This window comes from Odocoileus virginianus, chromosome 5 (genome assembly GCF_023699985.2).
Source record: "Odocoileus virginianus isolate 20LAN1187 ecotype Illinois chromosome 5, Ovbor_1.2, whole genome shotgun sequence".
In the NCBI taxonomy this organism is placed as follows: Eukaryota; Metazoa; Chordata; class Mammalia; order Artiodactyla; family Cervidae; genus Odocoileus; species Odocoileus virginianus.
Window position 1 is genome coordinate 52,388,576 of NC_069678.1, and position 18,670 is coordinate 52,407,245.

Consider the following 18,670-nt stretch of genomic DNA (forward strand, 5'->3'; position numbering starts at 1 on the left):
GCTGCAGTTTGGCTTACAATTACGGCTAATTGAACATCCTCTAAGTGAGCTCAGTGCTGCATACACATGGAAAAAATTTTTTAATGTGCTAAGCATGCAAAAACATGATCATAGAAGTCCATTTTTTACCAGCATAGAAAGAAAGCAATTAGTGAGACTTTTTTTTCTAGCAAGGAGAAAAAAAAACCCCATGATCTCAAGACAACTCTAAGATAATCCCTGGGCCCCATTAAAGGCACAGTAATGAAAAGGTTTTGTGAGTTATAGGTTGGCATCTGTGAAAAGGTCCCCCTTCTCAGAAATCAAGACACATTAGTCTCATTATTTGCAGATACTTGATAAGACAAGAGCCAGAGGGAAGCAGCAACATAAGGAGATGTAATCTGGAGAGAGAAGGTGGTTAGAGGAAACAAAGAAAGGGAGCTTGACAAATTTGTTCTAGAAAATCCTTCTCTGAAAGAGGGGTATTTCAGAAGCGAAGAGTCATTTCTCTGGATCTGGGCTCTGTTCTGTGGGAACCTGGGAGGATGCCCGTTTTATCCAGCATAGACCCATATTCGGCATTACCCCTACTGCGAATCTTTTAGTTAAAATTGGTATGTATGTACATATTCAAAACTTTTTAACTTTCAAAGGTACTCCTTTCAACTCAACTCATAAAAGCCCCAAAGTTTCGCAGTCTGGTGCTGGCTCATTTCCTAAAGCAGCTAGAGCCGAGGACGAGAGGGAGAGCTGTGGAGACAGGTGCTTTTTAAGCAGCCCTCTTCCTTTCCTTCCTTTTTTTTTTTCTGTCTTTGCCAGAAAGTATTTTGCCTGTATGGCCACTTCAGGCTCCTTGGGTCCTGTTTATTATAAAGCCCCTTGGTGACTTGGTTGGTGGGATAGAGTACGTGAGACTCCAGAATAATTGGGTGGGAAAATGAAAAGGCTGGGGGCTAAAAAAGGATAAATCTAATTGGAAGTACCATGGTTTTCACTTCCACCTCTGGATTCTCACAGGGCTGTCGCCAAGCTCTTCAGCGCATGTGGGGGCTTTCAACTTTGCGACCACAGGTCATAAGAAAATGTTCAGAAGGATTTAGAGGTGGGGTTGCTGTTCTGATAGAAGTTGCCCGCAAGCAACATAATTTCTAGTTCTTAGGGGGTCGGGGAGGATGGAGCAGCTTGCCACAGACATAGAAGGAGCAATCAGAACTTATTCAGCTCTCTTTGTCTATGATTGCACATTACTAAGGAGGAGGAGAAAGCAGTTTTGCCTAAATGCAGCCAGCCAGAGTCAGGATCTATCTTCTTCCTATTTCTCTTCAGGCCCGTAATCTCAAGACTGAGGGCACTGGCTCTTAACCTGGGGCAATTTTGTCCCCCAAAACACATTTAGAAAAGTCTGGAGACATTTTTGATTGTTGTGACTTAGGGAGCTCTTACTGGTATCAGGGGGGAGAAGCCGGAAAGCTATTAAAAATCCCCCAGTGCATAGGATAGCCCCCACAGAGAGTCAGTTCCGCCAATAATTCTGAGATCCAGTAACCCTGATTGAGAGAGTGCCCAATCTTCCTTTACTAATGTTATTTCTCTTACCAAGGTGCAAAGCAGCAATTATCACACTGACTTTTCATTGTTTCCTGCTTGATTTTGCCAGGTCTGTCGCTGAATGGCAAAACTATTTTGTTTGGTGGAAGTATTCCTGTCTCCCTGGTTGGGAGACTGAAGGGCAGATTTCTCCTTTTCTGAAGGCAGCAGGCGTCTTAGCTATTCTCCCAGTGCACTGTGCCAGACTCTGGTAAGAGTGACAGCCTTGCATTTGTGGGTTGTTTTCATAGAGGTACCGATGGCATTTGTGACACCTTGGTGATGACAGCAGCAGGTCATTCAGGCAGAGCACAGAGCACTTGGTACCATGTAGAGAGTAGGCCAAATAATTGTGTTATATATTTGCAAGCTTCTTCATATGAAGATCATTACTTTTTTTTACCAGTATGTCTGAAAGAAAGGTGTACCTCGTGTAAGTCTTGTTGGAATGAAATACACGTCTGAATCAATTTTGTATGCCACTAAAAATCTTTAATCACAGAACTGGGCACTAGAAGTAACATAATGAGATAAGAAAATGAACAATTCTAAGAAATCAAATGCATGGCTTTCAAACACAAGTCAACTTAATTCAGTCTAGGAAGACACAATAATTGTTAAGTCCCCACCATGGACTGAGGCCCCATCTCCAAGCAACAACATGAATTTTTTTTTTTAATTTACAAAATTAAAAAAAATTCTTCAAATACATTTTGTTTTGGTTCTTTTGCATTTCATTCCTCAGCCCCAAATCCAAAGCCCAACTTGTGGTAGGGAATTAAATAGGACCAGTATAAGCAAGCCAATTTAAGGAGACCTTAGAGGGTGAAATATTATAATTGGAAGCAAGCCTGCCATGGTTGGAATTGTTACTGTCAGCTTGGAGGAAAACTCTCCTTAGGTAAATGTGGAATGCTGTCAGCTGCTATCCTCAAAGCTGCCACTATTGCGGCAAGAATGAAAATGCATCGGGCTCATGGGATCAGACACGTAGCCTGCATCAGGAAAAAAGTTCAGATGTTACTTATTAGCCTTTCAGCCCATCTCCCCATTTTTCTTTTCTTTTTTGTTTTAAATGTTTTGGCCATGCCATGCCTCATGTCCTAGTTCCCTGACCAGGGATTGAACCTGGGCCCCCTGCATCAGGGGCTCAGAGTCTTAACCACTGAACTGCCAGGGAAGTCCCCTCCCCATTTTTCTTAACAGCTTCACCCAGTGTAACACACAGCTGCCAAGCAGCTTCTCCTGGCTCCTGTGAACAGAGTCTGTCTGCCCGTTGCTGGCAAGCAATTATAAAACTAAAGCAAAATTTACAATGACAACAGAGAGCTGAGACCAGAGGAACATCAATGATGGGAGTCTGATGTGAACCCAAGCTGGCCAGGTGACAGTTTGCAGTAAAGAAGGGTACAATTCAGGAAGGTGGTAATATCATGATGGCTAAAAGGATGAGCTTCACATCAGTCAAATCTGGGTTTGAGCTCTGGCTCCACCATTACCATTTCTGTGATTTTTGTTAACCTTTCTGAACCTCAGTGTCTTCATTGTAAAGGGGAGAAGTAATGGTACTTAGCCAAAAAGTTGGTAACACACATAAGACAATTAGCAGTGTCTGACACATAGTAAGTGAGAAACAGATGATGACTGTTGGAAAGGGGAGATATAGATGGCATTAGAGAAAAGCAGAGTATTCTCTATATTAGATTGGCTCTGATTGTTTTTTCTTTTCTCTCTGAGACTCCAGTGTTTAAGTGTGCATCAATGCTTAGGTCTGAATTCTAGTTGCATTCGATGCTCAGTGAAGCACTAGTCCTGGGTGTGTCCAGAAAATTGAGGATCTGGCCGCGGTCCTAGAGAACGTAGGACGTGCACAGGGAAGTAGTTAGTTACCTTTCCACTCTGAGTAGGGAAGCCATTCACTGTTTCTGTGAAAATGGGCACATTTGGCAGTAGCTAATGCTGCTTTTGTTCCCTTTTGGTAGCTGAGTTTTCAAAACCAACTCAGCCATCCACATTTTCATTAGACATCTGGCGATACGCAGTTCAATGGGCATATTTATTTTCATAAGAAAGGTCTCCATCAGCATCTCTTAGGCAGCACATAAACTCTCAGGAAAGGCACAGCCACCACTGTTTGAAGGGCTCCTTTCGCTAGTGGGGCTGGCCCCGGCCAGCTGCAGTTAGGGGAAGCGGGAGTCACATTACTGAATCCTAACTCTGGGCGGAGGAAAAATCTGTATCTTGGAGCAAAAATATTTCCTTTTGTTCAGCCTGAAGCTGCAACTCCATCCCAGGCATAGATAGATGCTTTAATAAGCTCGTAATTCTCTCATTACTGTATAATCAACTGTCTAATGTACCACATGCAATTTTACTGGTCTACGATGCTCCATGCCTCTCTCTCCATAGGGCTCCAGTGGAAATCTGATTGTGAGCATCCTTCTTGCTAGTGTGGGCAGGCTTGCCTTCGGGTATGGGTAGCAAAATCAGCAGGACATAGATGCTGACATTTATCATTGATACCATCATCACCAGAGTTGAAGAGACAGTCTTTGTGCAGTCAGTTGGCTTAAGAGGGACCAAATGAAATTTGACCATGGCTTTAAGAAAAGACTGAACCATGTTTGTGTGTTTTGTTTCTTAAGGGTGAAAGGTCTCAAGTACAGCTATGTACTTAATTTTATCTGCATCCTCTAGCCCTGTTCTTTGGGGAAGAAACAGTTCATAAAGTTGCTGTTATATACCACCAGTGGTTTATGAAGTGGAAATGGAGGGCAATTAAAGGGTTCTGTCTTGTACAGTGTGATGTTCCTAGTGGGAAACATTGAAAACATCTTTTTCATCTACTGGGACTCTCACTCCATTCAAACCCCCTCATGTTTTCTTCTACCCCTGGTACATATACACATAAGAAAAACCTACTTTCGTATGATTACATCTTTTTTTGTCTAACTTCTCCATCTTAAGGAATTCTTTGCAATGTATTATCCCTTTAAGAAACAGATCCTTAAGAAGTGCTTCATCTTGAAACTCCACAAAGAAAGGAAAAAAGTCCTGGTCAAAGCACACATTTCAAAGGGTGCCCTATATTTTGTGGTTGTGCAGTCACATCTGTAAAGGTTTGAAAAAATGATATCTATAAAAAAATGTGATGATGTGACACTTAGCACATATTTTCCTCCGTTACTGGAGTGGCCAATTATGTCATAAAGTTGACGATGAAAAGCACTCGGCTGCATTCTAGACATGTCCTGGGAGTCAGAAGCACAAAGGTTTCTTTCTTTAATGTTCCGAAGTAGTCTGTCGTATCTATCCAGAACATTTTCCCCCTTCATTTCTTAAAGGCTTCCTAATGCCTTAGGTACTGATACTCTGCAGACAAAGTGCATTGGTGAGGATCCCAAAGCTGCAGGGTCTACTGGCATCAGTAACACAGAACCAGGAACATGACATATGATTTATTCTTGCACAAACCCAGTTCTTGTAATAAATCTGGTCTATTTAACTGACATACATTTTTTTCAGCTCTACATATTGTCAAAGGAAGTTCCCATGAATAAATGAGCACATTGTGTTAAATTCCAATAAAATATAGAGCCTTTCAGGCTTGGAGGTTGGAGAAAGGACATCACAGGCTTGGCACTTTAATATGGGAGCTGATGATAATGGTTATTGCCCATCCTCTGTCTTCCAGGGGCAAGCATAGAACTGTGCTAACTATTTCAAAGAGCTCTATTAATTCTTTCTAAAGTAGTCCTGTGCAAAATGGATCCCATCAGTGAGACCCTCACCCCCTCTCCAGCTTTTTGAGAGAATAGCTGGGTTCCCATTTTACCCTCGGGTACTTGCTAAAGAGGAAATACTTCCCTAGGATATGGTGCAATTGTGGAAACTCATCTGTTGTTTTCTCCTCTTCCCTACATCTCTGTGATATGGGGCTTAGAAGCAGTGAACTCAATAAGGTGGCAGCAAGGTGCTTGGAATGTCATGAGATGTAGGAGATTATTTTCATAAGAGTTGTACTTTTTCCACAGGTACACACACTCCCATATACTTGTACATACACTTACAAACTTATGTACACATTATTAAACGCAAAGATAACTAGACTTATATAAGACTTACAAGAGCAAATTTCCCACTTATACTGTTTTTAAAAGTACCCTTCATTTCTACTTGCTACAAAATAGAATCTTCTCTACCTCATTATCAAACAGATATCACCTTCCCAGGGGTAGTTTTCTTAGTCAATCTGATGAACGTGTATACTTACCATATTTGTCAATGGTTGAGAACTGAAGACTTTTCTTCATGTCATCCAAAGACAGGCCTTGAGTGGAACATTGTCCAGCACTAGAAAATTCCATGAGATACTGTGAAAACTGTTGTGGCATTTGCTAATAACATTTTCTATAAAACAATTATTCTCTCAGCATAGATATCAGAGAACTGGCAATGTGATACAATGGTACTTTTATCTTATACTGACTTGTTCGGGAAGAGTCCAGAATTATTTGGAGCAAGTTAGATCTAGGTGTGCCAGATCTAGATAGGCTCCAATTCCTAGCTGTATAACCTTAGACATCGTACCCTTTCTGAGCCTTAGTGTATTGATCTGTAAATCGGGGAAAGTACATAAATTATATGCAATTTGTCTTGATGATTAAATATAGCAAAGAGAGTTGAATATAAAATCTGGGTTAATATCCTTGCAAGCCTTGCTTAAAAGGAACTAAGGATCAGAACATTATTATCTTAGTCATAATCAACAGAAATGAAACACATCCCAAAAGGTAATGTTATTTTTATATTGATATTATTATAACACGAATTATAAGAGATAGTAACAGTATTTATTGAATGATTCTTATGTATTAAGCATTTGCATATATCATTATATTTAATCTTTATCATTATTATTTCTCTCATTTTATAGGTCAGAAGGGCTTTCCAGGTGGCGCTAATGGTAAAGAATCTGTCTGCCAATGCAGGAGATGTAAGAGACTTGGGTTCCATTCCTGGGTGGGGAAGATCCCCTGGAAGAGGAAATGACACCCCACTCCAGTATTCTTGCTGGGAGAACCCCATGGACAGAGGAGCTTGGCAGGCTACAGTCCATGAGGTTGCAAAGAGTTGGATGTGACTGTGTCTCTGAATATATAGATTAGAAATGGAGGCTGGGGCAACTAAGAAACTTGTTACATATATTTGGTAAATGGCTCACCTAGGACTCAAACCCGTCTTCCATATTCTAAAGCCTGTATCCTTGCCCAGTATTCAATTGGGAATTTTCTCATGATTCCTTGGCTTAAATTAATCCTCTTTGCCAAACTTCTGCTCTACCATGTAGGGTAATGGGGTTGCTTCTTTTCTAATTTTTCAGACTCAAAACCTGAAGTTACCAGAGCTTTCAACCTAATATAAATCACATCTGTCAGTCGTATATCTGTAATTCATCTTGTATCCATTTCTCTCATCCATACTTTAGCATCCTTAAAGAGGCAACCCAAGTTACCCCCAGAGCTGTCCCATTATGTCCACAGTAGAACTTGTAACTCCCCCTGTCCCCAAGCCAGTTCTCTCCAGCTCATTACTGGCACTACACCGTTCAGTTACTTAACCCAAAATTCTGGGGTCATTCTTGGTACCTTTCTTTTTCTTATAACTTCCACCTAATTCAAATCTTTTTAACTTTGCATCCAAAATGTAACCCTAATCCATCCATCTCTCCTCCTTCAAGGTTTAGGCCATATATCTTTCTTGTCCGGACTGCTGCAATTTGCCTCCTAATTGATTTTCCTGGTTTCATTTCTGTCCCCTTATAATTCATTCTCCACATATTACGCAGAGTAGTCTTTTCAAAATATAAAAGCATACACCATTAATGACTCATTGAAAAGACCCTGATGCTGGGAAAGATTGAAGGAGGGAGGAGAATGGGACAACAGAAGCTGAGATAGTTGGATGGCATCACTGACTTAATGGACATGAGTTTGAATAATCTCTGGGAGTTGGTGATGGACAGGGAGGTCTGGCGTGCTGCAGTCCATGGGGTTGCAAAGAGTCGGACATGACTGAGCAACTGAACTGAAACCATTTACCTACCTAAGACCTACTTAAGGGCTTCCCTGGAAGCTCAGTGGTAAAGAATCCACCTGCTAGCTAGCGCAGGAGACACGGGTTCGATCCCTGATCTGGGAAAGTCCCACATGCCACAGAGCAACTAAGCCCGTGTGCCATAATTACTGAGTCTATGCTCTAGAGCCCGGAAGCAGCAATTACTGTGCCCATGTGCTGCAACTACTGAGGCCCGCATGCCCTAGAGCCCATGCTCCACAACAAGAGAAGCCAATGCCGTGAGAAGCCTACGGACTGCAACTAGAAAGTAGCCCCTGCTCACCACAACTAGAGAAAAGTCCGTGCACTGACAAATACCCAGCACAGCCAAAAATAAATAAATGAATAAATACATAAATAAATAAAACATACTTAAAACCTCCCAACGACTTCCCAGTTCATTTAGAATAAAACACAATCTTTACCCTCAAATACAAGGCTCTCTCAAACCTTGTCTCATACCCCTCTCACCATCTTTGCTAAGCACTTCTTTTGGCTTTCTTTCTGTCCTTTGAACCTTCCAAGCTTTCTCCCAGTTCACAGCTTTTGCATTTGTGAGGTCGGTTTGGAATGCTTTTCTTTCTCTTTCTCTCTCTCTTTTTTAAAAATTTTTATTGGAGTGTAGTTGCTTTACAATGTTGTGTTAGTTTCTGCTATAAAGCAAAGTGAATCAGCTTATGTATACACATATCCCCTCTTTTGGGGATTTCTTCCCAGTTAGGTCAACACAAGACTGAGCAGAGTTCCTGGTGCTATACAGCAGGTTCTCATTAGTTATCTATTTTGTACACAGTACTATATACTATATGTCAGCTCCAATCTCCCAGTTCATCCCACCTCCTCCTTTCCCCTCTTGGGATCCATATATTTGTTCTCTATATTGGTATTTCTACTTTTGCTTTGCAAATAAGTCCATCTGTACAGTAGATTCCACTATATGTATTAATATATATTTGTTCTTTTCTTTCTGACTTACTTATAGGTCCATCTATGTCTCTGTAAGTGGCACAATTTTCATTCCTTTTTATAGTTGAGTAATATTCCATTGTATATACGCACCACATCTTCTTTACCCATTCCTCTGTTGATGAACATTTAGGTTGTTTCTGTGTCCTGGCTATTGTAAATAGTGCTACAATGAACACTGGGGTGCATGTACCTTTTTGAATTATGGTTTTCTCTCGGTGTATGCCCAGGAATGGGATTCCTGGGTCATATGGTAGTTCTATTTTTAACTTTTTAAGGATATGTTACACAATTCTCCATAGTGGCTGTACCAATCTACATTCCCACCAACAGTATAGGAGGGCTCTCTCTTTTCTCCACATCCTCTCCAACATTTTTGTTCATAGATTTTTTGGCTTATGGTTACTCTGATCGTGTGAGGATTTACCTACCTCATTGTAGTTTTGATTTGCACTTCTCTAATAATTAGAATAATTAGTGATACTGAGCATCTTTTTATGTGTTTGCTGGCCATCTCTATTTCTTCTTTGGAGAAATGTCTATTTGGGTCTTTCACTGATTTTTTGATTGGTGTGTTTTTTTTTTTTTTTTTTTTTTACATTAAGCTGTATAAGTTGTTTGTATATTTAGGAGATTAATCTCTTTTCAGTTGCGTTGTTTGCAAATATTTTCACCCATTCTGAGGGTTGTCTTTTTGTCCTGTTTATGATTTTCTTTGTTATGCAAAAGCTTTGGATTCCATTTGTTTATTTTTGTTTTTATTTTCATTACTCTAAGAGGTAGGTCAAAAAAAGATCTTGTTGCAATTTATGTGAGTGTTTTTGTCCATGTTTTCCTCTAAGAGTTTTATACTGCCTGTCCTTAGATTTAGGTCTTTAATACATTTGAGTTTATTTTTGTGTATGCTGTTAGAAAGTGTTTTAATTTCATTGTTTACATGTAGCTGTCCAATTTTCCCAGAACCACTTATTGAAGAGACTATCTTTTCTCCATTGTATATTCTTGCCCCTCCTTTAAGAATGACAATATGCCTTCTGGTGCAAGACTCCTGAATTTGAGTCTTCACTCCACTATTTATTAGTTCTACAACCTTTTTGGCACATTGTTTAACTGGCATGTGCCTCAGTTTGTGCAAATATAAAATGGGAATTATAACAAGACTTCACTTATAATGTTAATTTTAGAGAATTAAAGAAATATTAATAAGTTTTAAAGTATTTTGAACAGTTCTAACATTTAGTAAGCACTCAAAAATGTTACCTACTTTTGTTATTTATCAAGTTCCAACTCAAAGAAAGCATTTCCTCAAAGTCCTCTTGGATACTCCCACTTGGAATTCCATCTCTCTCTAGTACTTTTTACTCCCAACACAGTGCTTATCAGAGTTTGCCTTGGTGTAGAATGATCTATATTTCCATACTAATACCCCACTAAACAGAATGCCTGTGCAGGTCTGAGATCCTAATACCTGTGGGTCTTCTGCAGGACCTAGCTGGTACTTCGTAAATAGTTAAAATAATGAAAGTGTATTAAATTAAGTTATTACAAAATATTCATTTGGAGAAGTTAGACTTTTCTAAACACTTATATGAATTCACATAGATTAATTCACTTAGCTGCCTTAAAAATGACTACATGTTTGGTTACTTTCTTAAGCTATAAAGTGAAGATACTGTTTCTTAGAGAAAAACAATGATTAAAAAAAAGGAAGTATTGAACCAAAGTGGGATATAGCATGATCTCAATCAACATTAAATGGCAAATTACACTCAGTTTTGGACAACATAATCTCATTCAAGATATTTTTCAAAATCAAAATTACCCTACTAATTCCTGTAAACTCCTTAGCACTCAAGTCCCTTGTAAGAAATGAGCCATAAGCAGTAGTCTTGGCAACAAGAAGATAATAGGGAATAAATATTTTATCATCAAAAAGGCTATCTGGTTTCCTATGAATAAAAGCCCATCTCCAAGTTGTCTTATTTATTTAGTTGCTGAATGCAATTCGTGCCAGGGGACTTAACCTTCCTGCCCAAGAGATACCACATGAGCTGTCTCTGGCTGCTATTCTAGGATGACAGACAGATGGAAGCTAAGCACAGTCAAGGCAAAAAAAGCAGAAGAAACCAGACCTTGATCAGTGGAACTAACTGTCCTCAACCCATGGGTGTCCAGACTTCAGTGGGAGTTTCACAGAAGCCCAGACTTTCAGAGACACACCGGGACCTCTGTTGGCTGAAGTCATGGCCAGTGTAAATAGGCATTTCCAGGATGCAGCTGCCCCATGAATTCAGTGAAAGTAAATCTGAACCAATGGCAGGTAAGGAAAACACTCAATTTTGCAGCGTTTCATGTTACTGGTCACCTAGGAGGCTTTCTTTATGCTAAAAGGGTAATATGTATCATATATAGGCATATATACCAATGATATATAATATTATAATGGTAATTTTATATATATCTTTTATGGGAATGGAATGAAACTTTGTCTTTTAAAGAGAAGAAGACAGTCTTTAGGTTAGTGTTTGCATACTACAATGTTATATTGATATATCTTATTTTAGAGCTAAAACAGTTTCAATCATTTTAGGCTAAATAGTTCATATTAGCTCTGTGATGGATATGCAAAGATAAGCATAATCATCAGTCATTTTCTCTTATAAAGATATACTGCATGTGTGTCTGCTCAGTCAATCAGTCATGTGTGACTCTTTGTGGCCCCCATGGACCGTAGCCTACCAGGCTCCTTCTGCCCATGGAATTTCCCAGGTGAGAATACTGGAGTGGGTTGTCATTTCCTTCTCCAGGGGATCTTCCCAACCCAGGGACTGAACCTGCGTCTCTTGTGTCTACTGCACTGGCAGGCGGGTTCTTTACCAGCTGAGCCACTATACCCAAAAGGTACACTAGGGAATGAATAATTTATCCAACAGGAAGACCTGAACCAAAATCCAGAAGTTATTTTTTGCTTCTCAATCCATGTGTTATGTTATAGACTACCTAGTTGATTGGCTGCTAATGAGGCCAGTTCACACCCAAATCCAAATAACGCAATTTGTATTTTTGTGTGTGCACATCATTCAGACTGTGGCCTGTCAGCGCAACATAGCTTGTTTGCAAATAGTCACTCATGTACCCTGAGCAAAGACAACAAGGACATTCAAGACTAAAATACGAGGCTATGTTGGCTGAAATGAATGTAGAGATAATGACTCTCATGACAAGCACATTAAGCAAAAATATTATCCAGGGAGAAGTAAATCAATATATACATAAGATACAGAGGAACCTTGAAGAGTGGGAAAAGCACTAGCAGATAGAACACACCCAAATATAGATTCAACTCTCCAAAGCAGGAGTTAGGCAGAGTCTACAAACTAAACTGGTGGGTTAATGTGTATTATGGGCAAAAGTCTCAAAAGGGATATGAAAACAGAATTTTTCTGTACACTTAAAAACAGTTCTGATCACTGGAAGCTAGCATGGCGTCAGTAAGAAAAAAATATGCTGGGTGGCTTTATTTCTTTTCAGTAAGGATAAACTTAAAGGGGCAATCCATAGGTTAGAACATAGAGCTAGACTCATATCATGGGCAGAACTTCACCCGATTGCTTTATGAGTAATGAGGGGAGGTCTGTGCCAGGTGACAATGGTTAGATTGGATTGTCACTGGTTGAATATTCAGAATCGACAAAGACATTTGTGACATCTCCTACAGTTTAGACATTGGGAAAAGTTAAAACAAAATACTGCATTTCCTAACATTAGAACTGTCCATAAATAGATTGAGTTGTTCTAGAAGGGGGTACCATCCCATCTTCGGGCATATTCCAGCTGTGGTTGGAACATCTGGTTCCAACTGGGTGCTAAAGGGGGAACCCAGTGTCCATCTGAAATCACATGACCCTATTTCTTACATTCTATGATTCTTCAGAAGGTATATGGGAATGATGTAGTCTCTGAAACTAGCTTTGATGGAAAGGCAGAGTGAAATTACACAGTTCCCACTTAGGCAGAAGATTTTTATCTTCCTTATCTGTACTGGCTGACATTTGGCCAGGGCTGAATGCCTGATTCCCACACACACACCCGCATACCTAGCTCTACATTACCACTTCTGCTCAAGCTGGTGTTTGTAGTTTTTTGTCTATACACATTTCATTTGATACAGTAACTGAACCATACTATTTGCCTGAAGGAACCATCTTCTTGAGTGCTTTTTTTCTTCAAAGGAAGAACCACACTGCCATCTAAGATGAAGCAAAGGAAAGTGTAGAGAAGTCACTTTCACATAAACCCATCATTAAGGATTTGAATGACAGGCTGTGTAAGGTTGGCACTGAAAAATTCTGAGCTGCTTCACAAGGGTTTTTATATAAGGCACATTTATAGAATACTCATGTCGAACACCTGAGGGGTGGGGAAAAACCCTAAAACACTGCCATCTCTTAATCCAGAAAGGTATATTGTTAAGGTCCATGAGGAAGGAAGAAAAAGACTGTCTGAAGAGATCCCGGGGAATCTGGGTCCCATCTCTCCCAAGTGATGGGAACAGGCAATGCCTCAGGGAGTGCAAATGGCTACATTTAGAGCCTCAAAAGCAGCCAGTATTGTGGCTTCCCAGGTGGAACAAGTGGTAAAGAATCAACCTGCCCGTCCAGAAGATGTAAGGTGCAGGTTGGATCCCTGGGTCAGGGAGATGCCCTGGAGGAAGAAATGGCAACCCACGTCAGTATTCTTGCCTGCAGAATCCCACGGACAGAGAAACTTGGAGGGCTACAGTCGACAAATAGTTGGACAGGACTGAGCAGGCACCCACACACACACACACACACACACACACACACACACATTGTGGCTTCCAAATCACACCCTGCCAAATGCATCTGGTATTGAAGCAGCAAATCATGGCTTTGGCTGTGGGATTCATGAATTCTCGGAATATCTGCTAGTGCCATAATTGCTTCTGATGGAATTACATTCCAAAGAAGACTTCAGATGGGCATACAGTCTAAGAGAAACCAATTTTATCATATTCTTCCAAATGTGGCATACGCTGTGCTGGGGATTTTGCCTTGGTGAATTACAGCACACGTATACAGTCTACATGGCTTGCAAGCAAGAGTAAAATTAAAACAACCAGATAAAAATAAAGTGACCTAGAACATTAAGTTCTGTCACAGTGACATAAAAATAATTTCTTATATTTGCAGAGGGCTTTATAGCTTGCACATAGTTTTCAATTGATTAAAGAGTTTAAAACCTCCATGGAGTTTAGCTTAAAACCTCCATGGGTGTCCGAGGAGGCATCCCTCTTATGCAGGTGGAAAGTCAGACTCAAGAAGTTTGAATCACCTGCATAAACTCACAGAACTAGAAAGAGGCAGAGCCAGAACTTGATCAACAGGGCTTTATACTTCCAGTGCATGATTTTTCTTCTAAAATACACTTCATTTAATAGCAGTATGGGCTTCCTAGATAGTTTAGTGGTAAGGACTGTCCCTGCCAATGCAAGAGCCACAGAAGAAGACATCTGTTTCATCCTTTTGTTGGGAAAATCCCCTGGAGGAGGGCCTGGCAACCCACTCCAGTACCTTGTCTGGAGAATCCCATGGACAGAGGAGCTGGCATGTGATAGTCCATGGGGTCACAAAGAATTGGACATGACTGAGCGCGCGCGCACACACACACACACACACACACACACACACACACACATAACAGCAGCACATGTCAAACTGTTGATGTGTTACCACATGGGGAGCTCACTGAATGAGTCAAGAGTTACAGAGTTTTGGACCCTTTGCATACAAAAGTGATCAAGAAAATTCTTAGGGAGAATATGCCTCCTCATCATAGAGAGACCAGAATCAGCTTCTCATGTCTTGCTTTGTTAGACCTTTTAAAAAAGTATACTTTCCACTGTCTAACAATGGCTTCCCTGTCCCTGAGCAGTGATGTCAAAACATGAGACACACACCAAACTTTCTAAATGAGATGTTTATGATTCTTCCCGACTCTCTGAGCTTGTGTAAGGTTTCCTAAGCCGCACACATGGATTCATCTTCCTAAACACTGTCCTAAATTGAATAGAAAACAATTAGGTTACCAGTGCGATTAAACACTTCAGGCAAAATTTTCTTTCAAGTTGTTCCCATTAGTTTTATTCAGCTAAAAATGCCCTCCAGGGCGGCCTGTAACCTGGAAGATTTAGTCATTTGGATTATGCATAAAATAGTACCATCTAAGGCCTCACAGCTTTGCAAATATGCTTGGTGGTTTGTTGGATCCTTTTGCCGTCTGTCTGAACCATGTTACCTGTGTAAGGATATTAGCCCAAGGATCAGCACCATATGCACCCTCAACCCTTTCCTCCAGAGGAATATATCCAAGTTAGGAGTCATTTATTTCACTCAAAGGGAAACACAGACAGGCAATATTTAACCAGAATTTCAGAGCTTTGACATTAATCTAAAGGACTAATACAAAGAAAAGGTGAAGAAACAGCCTGTTGAGATCCCTAATAAAGGTGTTTACACAAAGAAAATAAATGCCTTGCCATAGAAAGGGCTACTAGAGTCATCTGGCTATTCCTTTTGACATTTAGCTGTAAACAAATACATCTATTTAAAACAGATCTGTCAGAAGGGATAAATGCCGTTGTACACTTTGCAATTTCTCTCTATGCCACACATCTTTTCTTTGGCCTAAAGAGAAAGACGACATTTCTATTAGAACCAGAATCACCTTTGGCCTAACTTTGAAATAGTCCAGTCAGATTACTATGAATAAACCTTTGTTAATTTATCAGCTAGATTCAACATATTTATTTATTCATGATTTCCCTCTGGCTGTTTTGAAAACATTATTTTGTCTTTGTCAATATTCCCTACTTGATAATGTCCTAAATTAAAACAAATTTATTGCACCCATTACAGTAAATGGGCAATGGCCAAAGTGTTTAATGGGGTCAGAGGTCAGTGCAAAGTATCTTTTTCAGGAAAATCAAGCCCATCAGCTTTCTATCAATGGCAAATGCCCCCGGGCTATAAAAAGACTGAAAGACTTGGCAATGGGTCATGGCTCTGTCTGAGCCATTAGGCAAATAGCCAAGGTCTCAGCTCCCTTACTTTTAAAGGAAAAAGCAATTAGGTAGAGAATTATGAATAAGGAAAAATGCAGTGAGAACTGAAAGTGTGCATTAATTCCTTGATGGTTTATAAATTATTAATGTGCCCGACAGTAACCTGACAACACTACTACCTCTCAATTTACCTCTGCTTTAAACAGGTATAAATGAGTCAGCTGTACAATCTAGCAGGAGGTGGACTTTGCCTGCTAAACTGAGGAAAATCCTTTAAACATAGCAGAATCTTTCTTATCCTTCACTGTTTGTATCCAAAAAAGGGAAATCTTGTTAAATACAGAACTGTGAGATCTTGGTAGCAGGAGAGTTATTAAGCCCACTCCTCATCCCTTCATTTATCCACCTCCCATTTTACTGAGAAGTACACTGAAGCCATGTAAAGTGAATTAACGTATTCAAGTTCATATGCTAAGGTCAGAGTGAAGTCAAGAATATAAGCTGGAGTGGTAAACCTCTAGTCTTCTTGGATGATTTTTATTCTTATTTTTAAGTGGAGAGGGAAACTAAAATTTGCAGTGTATATGCTAAGCGCCAGGAACATAACCAGATGCCTTACAATCCCTATAATTTTTTCTCCTCCCCAAAATTCATTTTACATGCAAGGAAACAAAGGCTTTGAAAGTCTAAAACTGGTCCAGGGTCACACAGTTGTAATTCAAACCTCAAGGAAATCAACCCTGAGTATTCATTGGAAGGACCTATGCTGATGCTCCAATACTTTGGGCCACCTAATGCCAAGAGCTGATTCATTGGAAAAGACCCTGATGCTGGGAAAGATTGAGGGCAGGAGAAGAAGGAGGTTACAGAGGATGAGAAAGTTGGATGGTATGAAGCATCAATATGAACAAAGCTAGTGGAGGTGATGGAATTCCAGTTGAGCTACTTCAAATTCTAAAAGATGATAGTGTTAAAGTGCTGCACTCAATATGCCAGCAAATTTGGAAAACTCAGCAGTGGCCACAGGACTGGAAAAGGTCAGTTTTCATTCCAATCCCTAAGAAAGACAATGCCAAAGAATGCGCAAACTACCACACAGTTTTACTCATCTCACACGCAAGAAAAATAATGCTCAAAATTCTCCAAGCCAGGCTTCAACAATACGTAAACCATGAACTTCCAGTTGTTTGAACTGGTTTTAGAAAATGCAGAGGAACCAGAGATCAAATTGCCAACATCCACAGGATCATCGAAAAAGCAAGAGAGTTCCAGAAAAACATCTATTGCTGCTTTATTGACTGTGCAAAAGCCTTTGACTGTGTGGATCACAAAAAACTGTAGAAAATTCTGAAAGAGATGGGAATACCAGAACAACTGACCTGCTTCCTGAGAAATCTATGCAGGTCATGAAGCAAGAGTTAGAACTGGACATGGAACAACAGTCTGGTTCCAAGTAGGAAAAGGAGTATGTCAAGGCTGTATATTGTCACCCTGCTTATTTAACTTATATTCAGAGTACATCATGAGAAATGCTGGGCTGGATGAAGCATAACCTGGAATCAAGATTGCTGGGAGAAATATCAATAACCTCAGATAGGCAGATGACACCACCCTTATGGCAGAAAGCAAAGAAAAACTAAAGAGCCTCTTGATGAAAGTGAAACAGGAGAGTGAAAAAGTTGACCTAAAGCTCAGCATTCAAAAAACTAAGATCATGGCATCTGGTCCCATCACTTCATGGCAAATAGATGGAGAAACAGTAGAAACAATGTCAGACTTTATTTTTTGGGGCTCCAAAATCAGTGCAGATGGTGATTGCAGCCATGAAATTAAAAGACACTTACTCTGTGAGAGAAAAGTTATGACCAACGTAGATAGCATATTAAAAAGCAGAGACATTACTTTGCCAACAAAGTTCTGTCTAGTCAAGGCTATGGTTTTTCCAGTGGTCATGTATGGATGTGAGATTTGGACTATAAAGAAAGCTGAGTGCCGAAGAAGTGATGCTTTTGAACTGTGGTGTTGGAGAAGACTCTTGAGAGTCCCTTGGACTGCAAGGAGATACAACCAGTCCATCCTAAAGGAGATCAGTCCTGGGTATTCATTGGAAGGACTGATGTTGAAGCTGAAACTCCAATACTTTGGCCACCTGATGTGAAGAACTGACTCAATTGAAAAGACCCTGATGCTCGGAAAGATTGAGGGCAGGAGGAGAAAGAGAAGACAGAGGATGAGATAGTTGGATGGCATCACCAACTTGGACATGGGTTTGGGTGGACTCCAGGAGTTGGTGATGGACAGGGAGGCCTGGCGTGCTGCAGTCCATGGGGTCCTAAGAGTTGGACATGACTGATCAACTGAACTGAACTGAACAGAGGATGAGATCGATGGATGGTATCACAGACTCAATGGACATGAATTTGAGCAGACTTCGGGAGATAGTGAAGGACAGGGAAGTCTGGTGTACTGTGGTTCATGGGGTTAAAAGTAGTTGGACATGATTTAGCAGGCACTCTGTCCTGTCTGACTCTTAGTGACCCCATGGACTGCAGCACTCCAGAACTCAATGTCCATCACCAACTTCTGGAGCTTACTCAAACTCATGTCCATTGAGTCCATGATGCCATCCAACCACCTCATCCTCTGTTGTCCCCTTCTCCTCCTGCCCTCAATCTTTCCCAGTATCAGGGTCTTTTCAAATGAGTCAGTTCTTCACATTAGGTGGCCAAAGTATTGGAGTTTCAGCTTCAGCATCAGTCCTTCCAATGAATATTCAGGACTGATTTCCTTTAGGATTGATTGTTTGATCTCCTTGCAGTACAAGGGACTCTCAAGAGTCTTCTGCAACACCACAGTTCAAAAGCATCAATTCTTGGGTGCTCAGCCTTCTTTATAGTCCAATTCTCACATCCATATATGACTATTAGAAAAACC

General features: G+C 40.3%; 1 protein-coding gene across 3 annotated transcripts in view; it reads right to left on the reverse strand.

Moving 5' to 3' along the window:
- Positions 1-2,039: 2,039 nt before the first annotated feature.
- Positions 2,040-18,670, reverse strand: part of TNNI3K (TNNI3 interacting kinase) — a 341,514-nt gene continuing 324,883 nt past the window's right edge. For all 3 annotated transcript variants that reach the window (XM_070467925.1, XM_070467926.1, XM_020877709.2), the window contains 2 exons: positions 5,843-5,922; positions 2,040-2,564 (listed from right to left, as the gene is read on the reverse strand). In XM_070467925.1, coding sequence (XP_070324026.1) covers positions 2,488-2,564; positions 5,843-5,922 — 157 coding nt within the window. In that variant the 3' untranslated portion in view covers positions 2,040-2,487. The remainder of the gene's footprint in view (positions 2,565-5,842; positions 5,923-18,670) is intronic.